Source organism: Clupea harengus, chromosome 16 (assembly GCF_900700415.2).
Source record: "Clupea harengus chromosome 16, Ch_v2.0.2, whole genome shotgun sequence".
NCBI lineage: Eukaryota > Metazoa > Chordata > Actinopteri > Clupeiformes > Clupeidae > Clupea > Clupea harengus.
This window is the reverse complement of record NC_045167.1, coordinates 21,853,107-21,869,144: the sequence shown is the minus strand read 5'-3', so window position 1 is coordinate 21,869,144 and position 16,038 is coordinate 21,853,107. Positions and strand designations below refer to the sequence as shown.

Below are 16,038 nucleotides of genomic sequence, written 5' to 3'. Positions count from 1 at the left end.
CTTGCCTCACGGGTGCAATACCATATGCCGTTTCATCATATTTGGTAGAATGAAGGACAAATTAGTTGTGAATACTATCACCGAGTTTGAAAGGTATTGGTCAGGTAATATTTATTTCTGATTTGACAGTACTTCTGTGTGTTTTAAGCAAATAAGATGTGGAATGTTTACGAACCGGCACCTGCTAGCGTGGATTATACAGTAAATAAGTTGCGAAATCAAACAAAAACACATCACAGTTAAAGTTTTATTAGTATTGATTGATTCACATCGATGTGGTGGATCTGTGAATTAGTGTGTTCTCTCCAAACAGTTGCATTCAAGGTTTTTTTTAATGTCAACACAGTGGCATACCACATAACTGTCGTCAGACTTTAGCCTCTGAGAAGGTAGTATGTTACAAATTATGGGGATTTCTTTGCAGATATATAAGTGACACCCTTCACGTCTCATCTTTAATCCTCCGATTCATAAAGTTCTTGTATCGTTAGGTCGAATTTATTTTCAAATCTATTTTGCCCTCACACTCCTCTTGATGTGGATTTTTTAAAAGCTTCATCACTCGGAAGGACAAAAAGGTGAGTGCCAACCCAGAGGTCAAGCAGACCCAGGACATTATGGAGAAGCTGGACGGAAGGATCAGGAACCCACCACCAGTTCTCGTTAATAGTCAGAAAAACAAGGAAATCAAATGAAGGAAACTTTGGCTGTAAAGTTTAATTCATGCAGTAAAGCATACAGTAAAAGCATACAGTAAACATAATGACAATACATTCCGTAGTTCCCTTTTAAATACTCACATTTGAAATCCTCATACATTAGCAGTGTTTCACAGCCACCTCTGAGCTTTGAATGGTATCTTATGTTCTGAATATCCTAAATGAAACTATTGAAGCATGCACAGCAATCCTTAATGGACCAAAAGCCTCTCTTGTTAAAGGACAAAACCCTCAGCTTTGCCACAGAGCTTCCATAGTGAGGCCACTGGATGAGGTGCCCTCACATAGACTTCACCATCATTCGGGTGGCTCTTAGGGAGTATGGGGCCGGGCCTTTCCACGTGTCCCAGTGCAATCCAGACCCCCAGCCTATGTTGTCGCCTGCTGGGTGCCAAGCCCCGTGGAGGCTGGCCGAGCCACAGCCGCTGAACCACCAGCCGCCCCCCTCTGATGACGCGCAGTCGTTTGCAGCGATGTCCCCAAAGATGCACGGGGAGCAGCCATCATTGTCTCGGTCCACTGTGCTGAATCCAAAGCCATTCTGGTCAATACCACTGTATTCTCCGCGTATAGCATCGCCTGGTCAGTATGAGGAACACAGAGGAGGACGGGGATAAGGAGGATACAGAGGTGGCAGGTTATCAAAGCAACTCTATTTATAAAGTGTGTAGGTATAGTGGCTACTTTGTCTGTGTGCCTCACAGAGAAGACGTTCAAATTCATTTTGAATAATTTTTCAGTAGAATAAAGAAAAAGGCAGCTTCATAAATGTACATGAAACATTTTGTCTTATTTATATCTTCTATAATGTTAACATACCTGCAGTGCCTTTGTAAGTTCCAACACTGAGTTTGTAGGCCGCTTGGTCATCACCAATTCTAAAATGGCTGTACTCTGCAGAAGCAGATCCCCCTTCAAAGTCCCACAGGTCTACTCTGAGGACGGACGTCTGATCACTGCTCCTGGTGAGAGCCCACACGTTGGCCAGGCCCAGCCAGTGGTCCACTGAAATGACAGCCAGTGAAATCAGTAAGGCTAGCGCACACTTGATGGGTTTAATGGTCATATCTGATGGTAGGTACCCATCCACATATGGACCATGCCGAAATATGACACACTGGTGACAGATTCAACTTTGAAACAAGAAACTGTGAGTAAATGTTGTGTTTTACAGGTAAGATAAGAATTAGCTAAATGTTCCCTCTGTTTGTTTGATTAGTAATGTGCCCTATAGTCATGTCAACAGATACAAAGTGTCAACAAAGTATCAAGCAAAGTATTTATGTGTAAAGTCAACATGTTTTCTATTTAAAAAAAGAATCAGATGAGTCATTAACGCTTAAAGCAATAGGTTGCTTAAGTGTTTTTATGCAATACACAAAGTTTCCTTGCCCTGATGTGCCAGAGATAATGTGAAATGACCAGGTTATTAGTGGTAGAGTTAGTATCAGCTAAATGTTTAGTGCTACTGAGAAGTGAGGTACTGGTCATCAACAAGGTTTGTGTGTTGTGTGTGTAATATGGCTTCTGAACTGACTTGCTACCTGTCATTTGTGATAACTTGCTTGGATGTTATGACATAAAACATTTTCTCAACGGTTCAACCTTCTAGCAAGAAAGTGTTCTTCAGCAAATGGACATTAAGTTAGTAAGCCCAAACAGCAAAGAAAAATGGAACAGGATGATTGTACTGCTAAACTGACTAAATCAGATTATTTGCCCCATGCTTCATTGAATGGCTATATTATCCGTAGAAATCAGCAGAGTAAGGAACTGTACTGTAATCGGTGTCTGTGATGGCCGCTGTGCCACTGAGGACCAATGATGACGTTTATAAATGCAAGTTTTTTAGTGTAGGCTCGCTAAAGATAAGATGTTTGTGAATGTAGGCTCGCTAAAGATAAGATGTTGGTTAGTGTAGGCCCGCTAAAGATAAGATGTTTGATAATGTAGGCCCACTAAAGATAAGATGTTTGTGAATGTAGGCTCGCTAAAGATAAGATGTTTGTTAATGTAGGCCCACTAAAAATAAGATGTTTGTTAATGTAGGCTCGCTAAAGATAAGATGTTTGTTAATGTAGGCCCGCTAAAGATAAGATGTTTGATGTTAAAAAAAAAGAATGTAGGAAAAAATATGCACCGGGGGCCAATCACAAATATGTTACGCTACTGATATGCCACCTAAGTGTCTGCTGAAATAGGGAGACCTGTTTAACATTAAGTCTGCAAATTACATTGTGAGGCTTGCAAGAGAGCTGTCCAAGGACCTTACTTTCGAGGTATCCAAAGCCATGTTTGTACTCTTTCCACTTTCTGTCGAAGGACACTATCCTCCCAGTACGTCTCTGGAATACTGTCCAGCCCCCATCTGCCAGCATCTCACAGTACACCTGTGGAAAGGTAACATTATTTCTCTCAGTCCTTTTCCGTTATATTCCCTCTTCTGACCAAACATACACAGATCATACAACTGCTCATCCTCCATAAATGAGATAACTGAGGAGAAAACTCTTAACAACATTCTGATGATCTGAAGATATTGTTTCATTGTGTAATACGAAAGTAAAGTGTCCCTGTCTTTGAAATTACAGGAATGTATATTCATTGGGAATTGGCAGTCATACCAGTTCTATCCTATATCATCATGATGGTGCCATCGATTTTGAGTAAAAGTGTATGTGCAATATATCCGCCTGTAAATGTAATAATTACTGACAACATTGTAAACATGCAGCAGCACCTTGAAGGGTTCGTGAGCTCCTCTTGGCTGTATGATGTAAATGCCACTTTGAGCATTAGGGGTGGAAGCTTTGATTGCTGTACAGTCTTGACCTAAAAATAAGGAGTGGAGGAGCAGATTCAAATGTTAACATTTTTGAGGGGGAAAAAACTTATTATTTAACTTAGTCACTTTTTTTGCTCTTAATAATCAGGCAAATGTTTGTGGCAATACCTTGAGCAGTCAGTGCCCTTTGTTTCATCTGAAAGTTGATTAGAAACAATTTCAGTTATGATGTGATAAAATATAAAACGTATGTCAGTCTAATATTAAATTCTAATTCTGAAACTAATATAGCTGAAACCTATGTCATTATCTAGGCAACATGTTCAGTATAGCCTTACCTTATGTGGATTTGTCTGGTCAGTAAGGCTGCAGAGAAGCAACAGTCCAATTACTGGCCACATTTTTCTGTCCATCTGGTTATAAAAGAGAAATAGTTCACAACAAGAGTGGATTAATCACCTACCACTTAAAAGTAACATTTGAAGTAATACAATTTTACAGAAAATAGATACATTATTTATTTTCATATTTTGTGTATGCTCATCATTTCCATTACATTTTTTTTTTTTAATTGTATGTTATTTAAAGTTACTCTTTTTGGTTCAGAATGTGCATTAATCTAAGGAAAACTCAGATCAGGAGCCATATTACACACACAAACCTTGTTGAGGACCAGCTGATACTAACTCTAGCACTAATAACCTGGTAATTTCACATACTGGTATACATTTCACATCTCTGGCACATCAGTGCAAGGAAACTTTGTGTATTGCATAAAAACACTTAAGCAACCTATTGCTTTAAGCGTTAATGACTCATCTGATTCTTTTTTATAATAGAAAACATGTTGACTTTACACATAGTTTAAAATACTTTGCTTGATACTATGTTGACACTTTGTATCTGTTGACATGACTATAGGACACATTACTAATCATACAAACAGAAGGAACATTTAGCTAATTCTTATCTTACATGTAAAACACAACATTTACTCACAGTTTCTTGTTTCAAAGTTGAATCTGTCCACTGTCCTTTTGCACACACGAAAGACAGTCCAAAGACCCAGCTTTTATAGTGCCCTACCTCTGCAGTTCTCCAGTTCCAAAAAAATAAATTAGCATTCCAAGTAGGCAGAAAACCTTGTTCTTCTTCTTTTTCCTGTCTGGTTAGCAGGGCTCTCCTTTCCAGGCCTGTTTCTAGAAAAACATCCGAAGCAAAAGCACAAAAGCAAATACACACCCACATACACCTTCTGCGCCAATGAAAATGTGAGTGGGGCTAAATTACTTCATCTAATACAAGAGAGCCTTTTATCTGATGGGCTCTCTGGCTAATCTGACTAACTGCAGATTTAGTCTGACATGGAGTTATGTCAGAAAGAACCTGTAGCTTAGTTGATAGAGCGTGTGGTAATCATTGATAAGGTTATGAGTTCAATTCACCTGCGTGAGAAAAAACAATCAACGCAGTGAAATCAGAGAAATTCACTGTTCAAGACATACACTGAGAAGCCAGGTGCTGACCTCTGAACCTGGCAATTGTTACATAATTAAGTCACCAACTAACAGCCACTCATAAAACACCTGCACTGATAAACATACAGGCCTAAAGAGCTGATGAGGGCCCACCTACATTAAACCATGCCAAAGGCATTTAGGATTCAGTTTGACCTAACCTGAATGGAACCGTTTTAAATGTGCCACTATATAGAATGAAAATGTCCCTCATTGGCTGATACTGGATTGATAGTCTTATCAAGCGTAGCACCAAATGTGTAAACTATAGAAATGTAAACGTTGATCAAAATGAATAACGAAGGTCAAGCACCACATTTGACTACAATAAATGAGTAACGTCAGTAACCCAGTCTTCCAAAATGGTGTCTCAGTAGCCACTGCAGGAGGCGTACTGCACGAAGACACAGCATATTCACATCATGAAACAGTGGTACAAACATATGTAAGGACAAGTTTCTCTCTGTTTGATGCTGCAATCTTTCTTTATTCCAGTAAAGTGCAGTAATGAAGCGCGTGGAACATACTCCAGATTCAGCGGTGCAGATCTGAACAACCAGCATCTCCAACTCTAGCCTCTGTATAGGTGGCAAAATCTGAGATTTGTTTCCAATCTCATAGTTTCTCCTCAATTCTGTATCACTCTTTGTGCCCCCCCTCTTACTCACACAGACACAAATATACACTAAATCAAGAACACACACACACACACACACACACACACACACACACACACACACACACACACACACTACTACTACTACTGGCCATTGTTTTAAATGATAATGCATATCCCGAGACCTGTGCAAGGCTTACATCAGCTGTTTCTGTGATGTTCATATGAATGATTTTGTTGTAATAAAAAAAGTAATGAATAAAAAAAAAGTTATTGCAATAGTTTTGCAAAGCTTGTCGTATTGATTTCAACATAGGGCATGGCGGTAAGAATGACGTCCGTCAACATATCAGGCATTAGGCTACTTTGCATTCCACATAGCAATGCCTCGAGGAGTTTCACTGTGGTTATTTAGTTACAGACAATAGAACAAGTTTTAACAACAGCACTTTGTACTCTCTCTTGTCTTGCAAAATAAACTATACAAAGCCTCCTTCAAAGTACACCCAGGGGTGGACTGGGGGGAAAAAGTGGCGTAACTTTTTTTTCTTCATGTTTGTAACCGCCACCACGCCCCATCCCCCTGCGCACATAATCTGACTATAACACTTGAAACTGTGAAATTGTCGCCTCCACGCCCCCTCCCCCTGCGCACATATTCTGCCTTCAGACAATTTTGATTGACATGAATATATTGAACCGGCCCAAGCCCCGTCGGCCCACCAGGGATTTCCCCGGTATCGCCGATGGCCAGTCCGCCCCTGAGTACACCCCATCTAAGAAAACACGTAGGGCAGCCATGTCAGCCTCACACATATACAATACTACAAAACAGAAGTTAACTTTTAACTGATAGCCTATTCTGTATAGATCCATATAGGATTTCTATGAATGACTTTCTATGTATAGGTGGCAAAATCTGAGATTTGTTTCTAATCTCATAGTTTCTCCTCAATTCGGTATCACTGACTCTTTGTGCCCCCCCTCTCTTACAGACACACACACACACACACACACTACTACTGGCCATTGTTTTAAATTATAATGCATATCCTGAGACCTGTGCAGGCTTACATTAACTGTTTCTGTGATGTTCATATGAATGATTTTGTTATAATAAAAAAAGTCATGAATAAATAATATGTTATTGCAATAGTTTTGCAAAGCTTGTCGTATTGATTTCAACATAGGGCATGGCGTTAAGAATGACGTCCGTCAACATATCAGGCATTAATTTGCATTCCACACAGCAATGCCTCGAGGAGTTTCACTAGCCTATGGTTAAAAAAATTGTTACAGAGAATAGAACAAGTTTGAACAACAGCAATTTGTGCTCTCTTTTGTCTTACAAAAGAAACTATACTAAGCCTCCTTCAAAGTACACCCCATCTAAGAAAACACGTAGGGCAGCCATGTCAGTCACACACATATACAATACTACAAAACAGTAGTTAACTTTTAACTGCTATTCTGTATAGATCCATATAGGACTTCTATGAGATTGTATAGGTGGCAAAATCTGAGATTTGTTTCCAATCTCATAGTTTCTTCTCAATTCTGTATCACTGACTCTTTGTGCCCCCCCCCTCTTACAGACAGACAGACACACACACACACACACACACACACTACTACTGGTCATTGTTTTAAATTATAATGCATATCTTGAGACCTGTGCAGGCTTACATCAACTGTTTCTGTAATGTTCATATGAATGATTTTGTTGTAATAAAAAAAGTCATGAATAAATAATACGTTATTGCAATAGAATTAGATTTAGTTGATAAATACAATTGTTGTGCATTTATTTATATACAGAAGACCACATAATACATAATAAATACGTTGTCTATAAATACTTGCACAACATCCCTTAAATCAACATTTGCCCGCCTCTGCCATCCATCCCTCAAAACTCGCCACACACCGCCGCCGCCAAAATCTCCCGGATTTTGCTACTCAAATGTTGGCAGGTATGTTCACAAGGTAACAGCAAACTATCCCGAGTAAATATAGCTCATAAATGTTTCTCCGTTTAGCCCTTCCGTCCACACTAAAAGTTGTGATCACTTTGAATTCAAGACTGTCTTTTACTGGTGAGCTGATTTGGGGATGTTAAACTATCATGATGGATGACGCTCTTAATGTATTACGGTAATACCATTGGCTGTTATATTTGAGGTATTACGGTTTCTCATATGATATGACATGTACCGTAATTTCCGGACTATAAGCCGCTACTTTTTTCCCATGCTCTGAACCTCGCGGCTTAAACAATGACGCGGCTAATTTATGGATTATGATACCTGTCACTGTATACGGTTGCTTTGTGTTTATGGTGGCTTTGTGGAGCTAGGATGCTAGCATGGATGCAGCCGCATGGATGCTTAGCTCCACGCGATTTCTCAGTATCTCTCAATAACTTAACTAATGTCAAAATAACCACAGTCTACCGGCGTAGACAGAACACAACTCAAAACACTTTAGAAAATAAAAGTTTACTACAATACAAATCCAGTCTTTTCAAGTTCTTTAGCTCACTGGTTTCAAACTAGCGTCTTTCTTCTATCTCTCTGTCTTCAATCTAACGTTCTAGCTTCTGATTGACTCTTGCAACTGTGCTCTCTTAAAGCAACAGTGCACTTATCGTAACTGGCAAAACTAATAATATGCATCACTATTGTATTACTTTTGATATTCATTTTAGCCTGTGTAAAGTTCATTTCTTTCAATGTACCGGTAGGCACCTGCGGCTTATAGAGATGTGCGGCTTATTTATGTTAAAAATAATTATTTTTGAAAAATTCAGTGGGTGAGGCTTATATTCAGGTGCGCTCAATAGTCCGGAAATTACGGTATGTCGTTAAGTTCACTTGTATGCTGCACAGAGACGGATGGATATAGCCGGTGCACTTGTAATGAATAAATACTTATAAAGACGCTCCGCTTATTCTTTCACGCCAAGTTAATTCCTGCGCAAGTCAGTTAACTTAACAGGTTATGGGCCCAGAGTTGAAGATAAGCGAGCGTGAATAAGTTTAACGCGACGTATAACGCGATAGCTAGCAGAAGAAGAAGCTAGAAGAAATTGCCGGGATGGCTAACCGAGCAACAGGAGTTCCAGTACCCCAGCTTGTATTCGATGGGTCTGAGGAGAAATTTGACCTTTAGGAAACACGGTTCCTAGGATGCTTACACATTCTGAAGTTAAAGGAGACTGTCTTACGAGAACCAGATGAAGCAAGCGATGAAGACAGAAGGAAGAATGCCGACTGCTATGCCGAGCTGGTAAGGCTAATAGATGATAAAAGCCTATCGCTAGTCAGACACGAGGCTGCTTATGATGGCAGGAAAGCCCTGCGTATACTCAAAGAACATTATTCAGGGAAGAGCAAGCCACGGATAATAAATATGTACACATCATTAACCAAGCTTCGTATGGCAGACAGCGAGACTGTTACTGACTATTTAATAAGAGCAGAGAACATCATTACAGCATGAAGAGAGGCAGGAGAGACCATGGGTGATGGACTGATCGTAGCCATGACGCTAGGTGGACTACCTGACTCGTTCAAGCCGCTAGCTGTCCATGTGACGCAAAATGAAGATAGCGTTACATTTGCAGACTTCAAAAGAAGACTACGAGTCTATGAGGAATCGGAGAAAATGAAAATGACAGACTCAACTACAGATAATGTGATGAAAACGTATACAAGACAGGGCAGAGGCTACAGCAAGCCACACAATCACAGAAAAGAAGAAGATGCCAACATTACTTGCTACAAGTGTGGAATAAAGGGACACATGGCAAGAATGTGTTAAAGAAAAGTGTGGTGCAGTTACTGTAAGAACAACACGCGTGCATAATCACTTTGTAAGAAAAAGGGGGGACAAGATGGCATCAGAAAAGTTGCTGAGGAACAAGATAGCGGCCAAGACCACTTCTTCAAGGCCAAATATGTGAAGAGTGATAGACCACCAGGTAACGTGAAAATGAAAGGCATCATGGTGGATGCGGGGGCGACTTCCCACATCGTGAATGACATTAACAAGAGCTTTGACAACTCGTTCCAGTCAGAGACCCACTCAGTGGAGTTAGCAGACGGAAGCAAGTGCAGTGGAATAGCACAACAGAGAGGAACGGCGGTGATACATCTTCTAGACAACGCAGGACGACGACACACAGTGCAGCTACGAGATACGCTCTACATGCCATCGTACCCACACGACATCTTCTCAGTGGCAAGAGGAACAAATGGAGGAGCGACAATCACTTTCAAAAAGGGGGACAGTCGCATGGTCACCAAGGGTGGTAGCAGGTTTGACATCCATGAGGATGGAAATTTGTATTACTTACCAACTGTTGAGAAGGATGTTGATCAATGTAAAGTATGTCATGATATGCAAACGTGGCATGAAATATTGGGTCATTGTAATTATGAAGATGTGAAAAGGTTGCAAGGTGTTGTGAAGGGCATGGAGATTAAGGGAGGTGCAGTAGGGTTGGATCAGTCATGTGATGTGTGTACACAGGGAAAGTTCACCCAGACAAGAAATAGGGAGCCAGATAGGAAGGCAAAGAAGCCCCTAGAACTAGTCCACACCGACTTAGCCGGTCCCATGCGGACACCAAGCATAGAAGGACACAGATATGCACAGTCCTTTACAGACGACTACTCAGGCACTATGCTTGTATATGTAACCGGCAGAATTACGGTCCTGTCTCCCAGCAGCCACCATAGCCCCAGTCCTGCTCTGCCACGCCCCCGAGTAGCACTCTGGCTGTTCAGTCATTAGCCAAAGTGCTGCTCTTATATAACAAGCTAACCAGGTAGGATGATACAGGTGTTTGTAAAGCACGAGACGCTTCCGGGTAGCATGCGTTTCGCTGCCGAAGGTCTCGGTTGGAAGACAACGAGCGAACACACCCTGCTGTATTGTATAGGAAGACAAGTCCAGGTAAACTTTCCCTACGTAGCTCACGTTAACGGATTTAAATGCTTGTGTGTAAGCTCCGTATGGATGGATGTGACATAGCATCTGTTCATCTTTGTTAGCTGATTATCTGAATTTTGGATGATTCAAATAAATGTTCGTGTGCTCAACTAGGTGTTGGTTGTGAGCGGCCAGGGAGCCCTATTCTCAGTGTTTGCTCTGTCCGTACCGCATGAAGGTAACATTGGCCAATCTGACGTATTTCATGATACATTCCTGACGTGCTTATTATGTATCATCCTGTACATAATAGATGTTAATTTATTGGTTTCTTCCTGTAGGAAGATTTGCCACTGCTGCTTTGCCTGTTATAAATTTAGGGTGATTTCAGCTTTTGACTCCGTTGTTTTATATTGTTTGCTTTTGTATTTGTTTGGTTGACTTAGCCTAAACCTAGGTGTGAGCTAGGTTTAGCGTGCTGCTTTTTATTACTTTTATTATTGTCCCCTCTCCTCCCCGCGGTGCTAGAGCGATAGGTGTGGTATTGTCTGCCCCAGCATTGTTCCCTAGTTGGAGTAAGCCTGTTCTTAAGTTGGAACTCTGCCTGGATTTAGCCAGTTAGGCTTAACCCCAACTCCTCTTCCCCTTTCCTCTCCAGAGTGTTGCGGCTGTCTACGGGGCAGGTCGCCCGACCTGAGTCCTTTTCTTCACGCACTGCATGCGTATTGAGTGGTAACGTGCACCTCACCATTGCTGTTATACCTGTTTGCAGTGCCTGTGCCTACGTGTGTTGTGTGTAGAGGTGTTTGTGTGTGTGGGGACGTGTGAGTAGGCATACGAATCAAGAGCACAGGTGGGGTGTCGGTCTCACTCCCTTTACCAGGACAGGTAACCCCCTGCAACAGCTGCTACCTATATCCCTATAACCCTTACCATTCTGGTGGCAGCCCTTACCCACTCTCTTGCAATATCGTATCATCATTTAGCCGTGTATAAATAAATACTGTTATTTTTATACTGAAATATCTCGTCTCTGTTGTTACTGGAACGTACCTGGGCGAGAGCCTGCTTGTCTCTGTCAAAAGGTACAATTTACACATAACATATCTTGGTGTGAAAGTCACCAGGTGGCGTAGTCGCATCCAGAGCCAAGACCTTATTAGTCCATTAGGTTACATATACTTCCTAAAATCCAAGAGTGATACAGTGCAGGCTACAGAAAGATTCTTAGCAGACATAGCTCCTTATGTCTGCCCCTTATGTCTGTCCCCCCTCCGATGGTCTCGTTCCGGCGCAACCTCCGCAACCTCTCTCCCACCCACTTTTCCTCTCTGGTTTCTTCTGCTCTTCCACCTTTATCCACTTTCTCCTCACTAGGTGTCGATGATGCCACAGAATCTCTCTGCTCCACTCTGAGCTCATGCTTGGACAGTTTGTGTCCACTTTCCACCAGACCTGCTCGATCTACCCAGTCTCATTCGTGGCTGAGTGATACCCTCCGAACGCAGCGCTCCAATCTCAGAGCGGCTGAGAGAAAGTGGCACAAATCTGCAGCACTGGATGATCTTGCAAGCTACCAGACACTGCTGGCCTCCTTCTCATCCATCTCATCTCATCCTTCTCATCTCATGTGTTCTTCTCTTCCATCTCTTTCACAAATAATTCAATCGTAGTATAGTATTTTCCCCTGCGTTTGTTTAGGCGAACTGCTTTCCTTTCCGATCAAGCGAGTGGTGCGCGCTCCCGCGAGGGGGTGCATCTGACGCCGGGGGTGCTGAATTGGGTACAACACCGGCCTAGCTGTTGTTATTCGGGCGGCATTGACGCTGCCGGTTTCCGTGAGTAGCCTGTGTGGTTGCCAGGTTTGTGACTGATCCTCCTTAGTCGCATTGGCAGTTTACCAATGGTTGCCAGACATCGAGTTTAGCTGCTATTTAGAACACCGCTGTTATTTATACTATTTATTGCCTGTACTTATTTATTGGGGACTAGTGGACTGCCCACTGTCCCTTGTTGGTATTCTTGTATCTGTTTTTTACTGTTTGTGACATTAAATTGCAATTTATTAGACTATTGCCTATTGTGTGTGTGTTTTAACCAGCCACAATTTTTAACGAACCTGTGTGAACTACCTGTGGGCTAGCGTAGTCGGCTACTTCACTATTCCCTAGTGGTAAATCTTAGTATAGGCCTTTTCGGCCCTTACACAAGAACTCATCATGATTGAATAATGGATCTTGGCGATCGCGAAGAACTCTCTTCCTATGAAGCGCCAATCTAACTAATATCGCTCCTTGGTCAATGGGATCCCTTCTTTTTCCGGGGGTGTGGCAAGTTTATCCAGTTACACTTAAGTTAGCCTGCGCTGGAGCAGGTTAGAGCTAATTGATATGTTGCTATGGTGATTTATCAAAAGTTGCTTCCACAAACCAAAAAGAGGGGCGTTTTTTATCTTAGCCTGAAAATTAGCTCGCTAACGCGCTTAGCGAGCTACGATGAATAGGGCCCTGGAGTGGGCTTGTGTGTATATATATTTATGTAGTTAGTTAATTTCTACAAACATATTTTATCATATAAACATGTACAGTTATTCATAGTGACAGTTGAACTAGCTTTTTATGGTTTGATTTTATGTTTTAATAAATATTCATATTTTGATTACCGTTAATGACTAAACATGATTGATTATTATGTGATAAGCAAGTTAAAACGCATGGATGAGACAGAAGATGAATTTCGAGCCCAGTAGTGTTCCTGCGAGGCATCGATGGAAGGTGGAAGGTAGAAACAGAAAGCTGGATCACAAACACATACACCATTTCGTCCCTGAGCATCTCACTCTCTCCTCCACGGCCCAACCCACCACAAAACCCTCCTCCTCCACACTTTGGTGTCACGTCTTCTTTGATGGACAGGAAAACGCAGTCTTTGCACAGTGGAAAGTGGGCTGTCCTAAGCAGTAGCCTCCTTGTCATGAGATGTCTGGACTCTGGAGATGGTTGGATCAGGTTGGGCAGTGTTTATTAATGAATTCAGCCTGGGAACAGGGGAGTGGACACAAACAGGGCGTACTAACAAACAGGGAAAACACTTAGAAGTAGGCTGGACTAACTTAAAGACAACTAGAAAAGACAGAACTAAACTAGACAGTCACACTCTGGAAAACAAAAACAAGAAACTATAACAAAGAGCCTAACAGAACTCAGGATTGCAACCAAAATAACGTGAAACTTAGAAGGCAACAGTAAAACGAAACTAAGATACACGGTGTCTAGCACCGGAACAGACAAACAGTGGGTGACGAACAAAACTGAGATCCCCGGCGTCTAACGCTGGGGAACACAAACGGGGAGTAACTAATAAACTAACAGGGGATACTAGACAATATAACTCTAACGATAACTAGGGACACAAACTTCAGACCAAACAACAGTCTAAAGGTCGAATTATACTTCTGCGTCGTTCTCCGTCCTCGTTACGGATGGGCGGACGGATTCAGACGTACTCTTTTTGATTTATACTTCTCCGACGGCTGTGGGTGCTGAAAACAATTCACTGCCAGAACAGTAGGTGGAGCAACGTTTTTTTGTCGAAGACGAGCTACTCCATGACGTCTTTGTGTGTTAGAAGTCGTCGATTGTTTATCTCCCTCCTCCCAGCTGTCACTAGCCAGACACGCAACTTTGTGCAAGTGCTGCGGGTGTAGTCACATGGGTCTTGGAGACGCGTAGCATTACATTAGAGAGAGTGTCTAATGCTATATATGCACACAAATGTATCTCCATCATGGTTGGTATTATTTGTGGGAAAAATAGTAGCAATCTATAACAAAACGATATGCTTATCTTACATACAATATAGAAACTATTAAAAAACGATTCAATGAAATGAATACGTTCTTATTTTTTGGGGTATTTTTGTCATATTCAGATTTGCAATGATGATTGCTGGGTAATATGTATGTTGTTGTCCAATGTCAAGTCTCTATTTGATCATGAGACGAGACAATACGATATAGCTAGTTTAGGCGCAACATCTGAACGTCAAGACAGACAAGCTGACTGAGCCTATCAGAGGCACAGCACACCTGCAAACCGAAACGATGCCAAAAGTGGTGATGCATGATTTGCTTTTTCAATGAACAGGATAGCCAGACCATTCAGCCTTTCCTGCTCCTCAGGTAGGTCTTAATGAGTTTCAATTTGGAAAAGTGATGCTCGGCTGTTGCCCACTGTCAGACACAATAGCAGGGCAGAGCACACGGAGTGATAATCCATAATCAGCATCTTGGCAAATTGAGAGACTACGGTGCGATAAAGCATTGAACATTCCATATTTAAAATATCTTAATAAGTAGTGAAGTCAATGTGTCTGCTTCACATGAAGCAGAAGTTCGTTTATTGACATATCTTTTAAGGACGGCCACAGCGCTTTAAAACGACGTGTTTATAAGTTACATTATTCAAAGGTGGAAGATAAAGGGCGAGATAATCGCCAGGTGTACTTTCTCATTATGTGTGTGTGTGGTCAGTGTTTGTAAAACAATGGTGTTGGCTGCAAGTTAACTCCACTTCAAGTTAATATTAGCTTTTGTATATGAGCGGACCGGGCTCCATTCTATCAAACCACCCTGTCAATTTCCCCCTACGGTAAGATGGGGAGGCAGATGTGTCCACGTTCCAAGTGCATGGGGACATGCTTGGTTGGTCAGTAATCAGTCTAGAGAGGGCAGCGCCAGATAACCGAACAAAACTCCACTCACGCTTGCCTCACGGGTGCAATACCATATGCCGTTTCATCATATTTGGTAGAATGAAGGACAAATTAGTTGTGAATACTATCACCGAGTTTGAAAGGTATTGGTCAGGTAATATTTATTTCTGATTTGACAGTACTTCTGTGTGTTTTAAGCAAATAAGATGTGGAATGTTTACGAACCGGCACCTGCTAGCGTGGATTATACAGTAAATAAGTTGCGAAATCAAACAAAAACACATCACAGTTAAAGTTTTATTAGTATTGATTGATTCACATCGATGTGGTGGATCTGTGAATTAGTGTGTTCTCTCCAAACAGTTGCATTCAAGGTTTTTTTTAATGTCAACACAGTGGCATACCACATAACTGTCGTCAGACTTTAGCCTCTGAGAAGGTAGTATGTTACAAATTATGGGGATTTCTTTGCAGATATATAAGTGACACCCTTCACGTCTCATCTTTAATCCTCCGATTCATAAAGTTCTTGTATCGTTAGGTCGAATTTATTTTCAAATCTATTTTGCCCTCACACTCCTCTTGATGTGGATTTTTTAAAAGCTTCATCACTCGGAAGGACAAAAAGGTGAGTGCCAACCCAGAGGTCAAGCAGACCCAGGACATTATGGAGAAGCTGGACGGAAGGATCAGGAACCCACCACCAGTTCTCGTTAATAGTCAGAAAAAACAAGGAAATCAAATGAAGGAAAC

General features: G+C 41.6%; 1 protein-coding gene across 1 annotated transcript; it reads right to left on the bottom strand.

Annotated features, from left to right (window-relative positions):
* Window positions 1-702: 702 nt before the first annotated feature.
* Window positions 703-4,697, bottom strand: LOC116224173 (angiopoietin-4-like). Its single transcript, XM_031583234.2, has 7 exons — window positions 4,504-4,697; window positions 3,843-3,917; window positions 3,673-3,700; window positions 3,460-3,551; window positions 2,992-3,109; window positions 1,539-1,724; window positions 703-1,298 (listed from the first exon to the last, which is right to left on the bottom strand). The coding sequence occupies exons 2-7, from the start codon at window positions 3,915-3,917 to the stop codon at window positions 1,000-1,002; spliced, it is 798 nt and encodes a 265-aa protein (XP_031439094.1). The 5' UTR covers window positions 4,504-4,697; the 3' UTR covers window positions 703-999.
* Between the last annotated feature and the right edge of the window lie 11,341 nt (window positions 4,698-16,038).

Bases quoted from the DNA above. Each gene is read 5' to 3' on its own strand.
- LOC116224173 (XM_031583234.2), bottom strand. From the start codon at position 3,917: ATGGACAGAAAAATGTGGCCAGTAATTGGACTGTTGCTTCTCTGCAGC. The intron at 3,701-3,842 runs GTAAGGCTATAC...ATCAACTTTCAG, and splicing joins ACCAGACAAATCCACATAAG to ATGAAACAAAGGGCACTGAC. The intron at 3,552-3,672 runs GTATTGCCACAA...CCTTATTTTTAG, and splicing joins AAGGGCACTGACTGCTCAAG to GTCAAGACTGTACAGCAATC.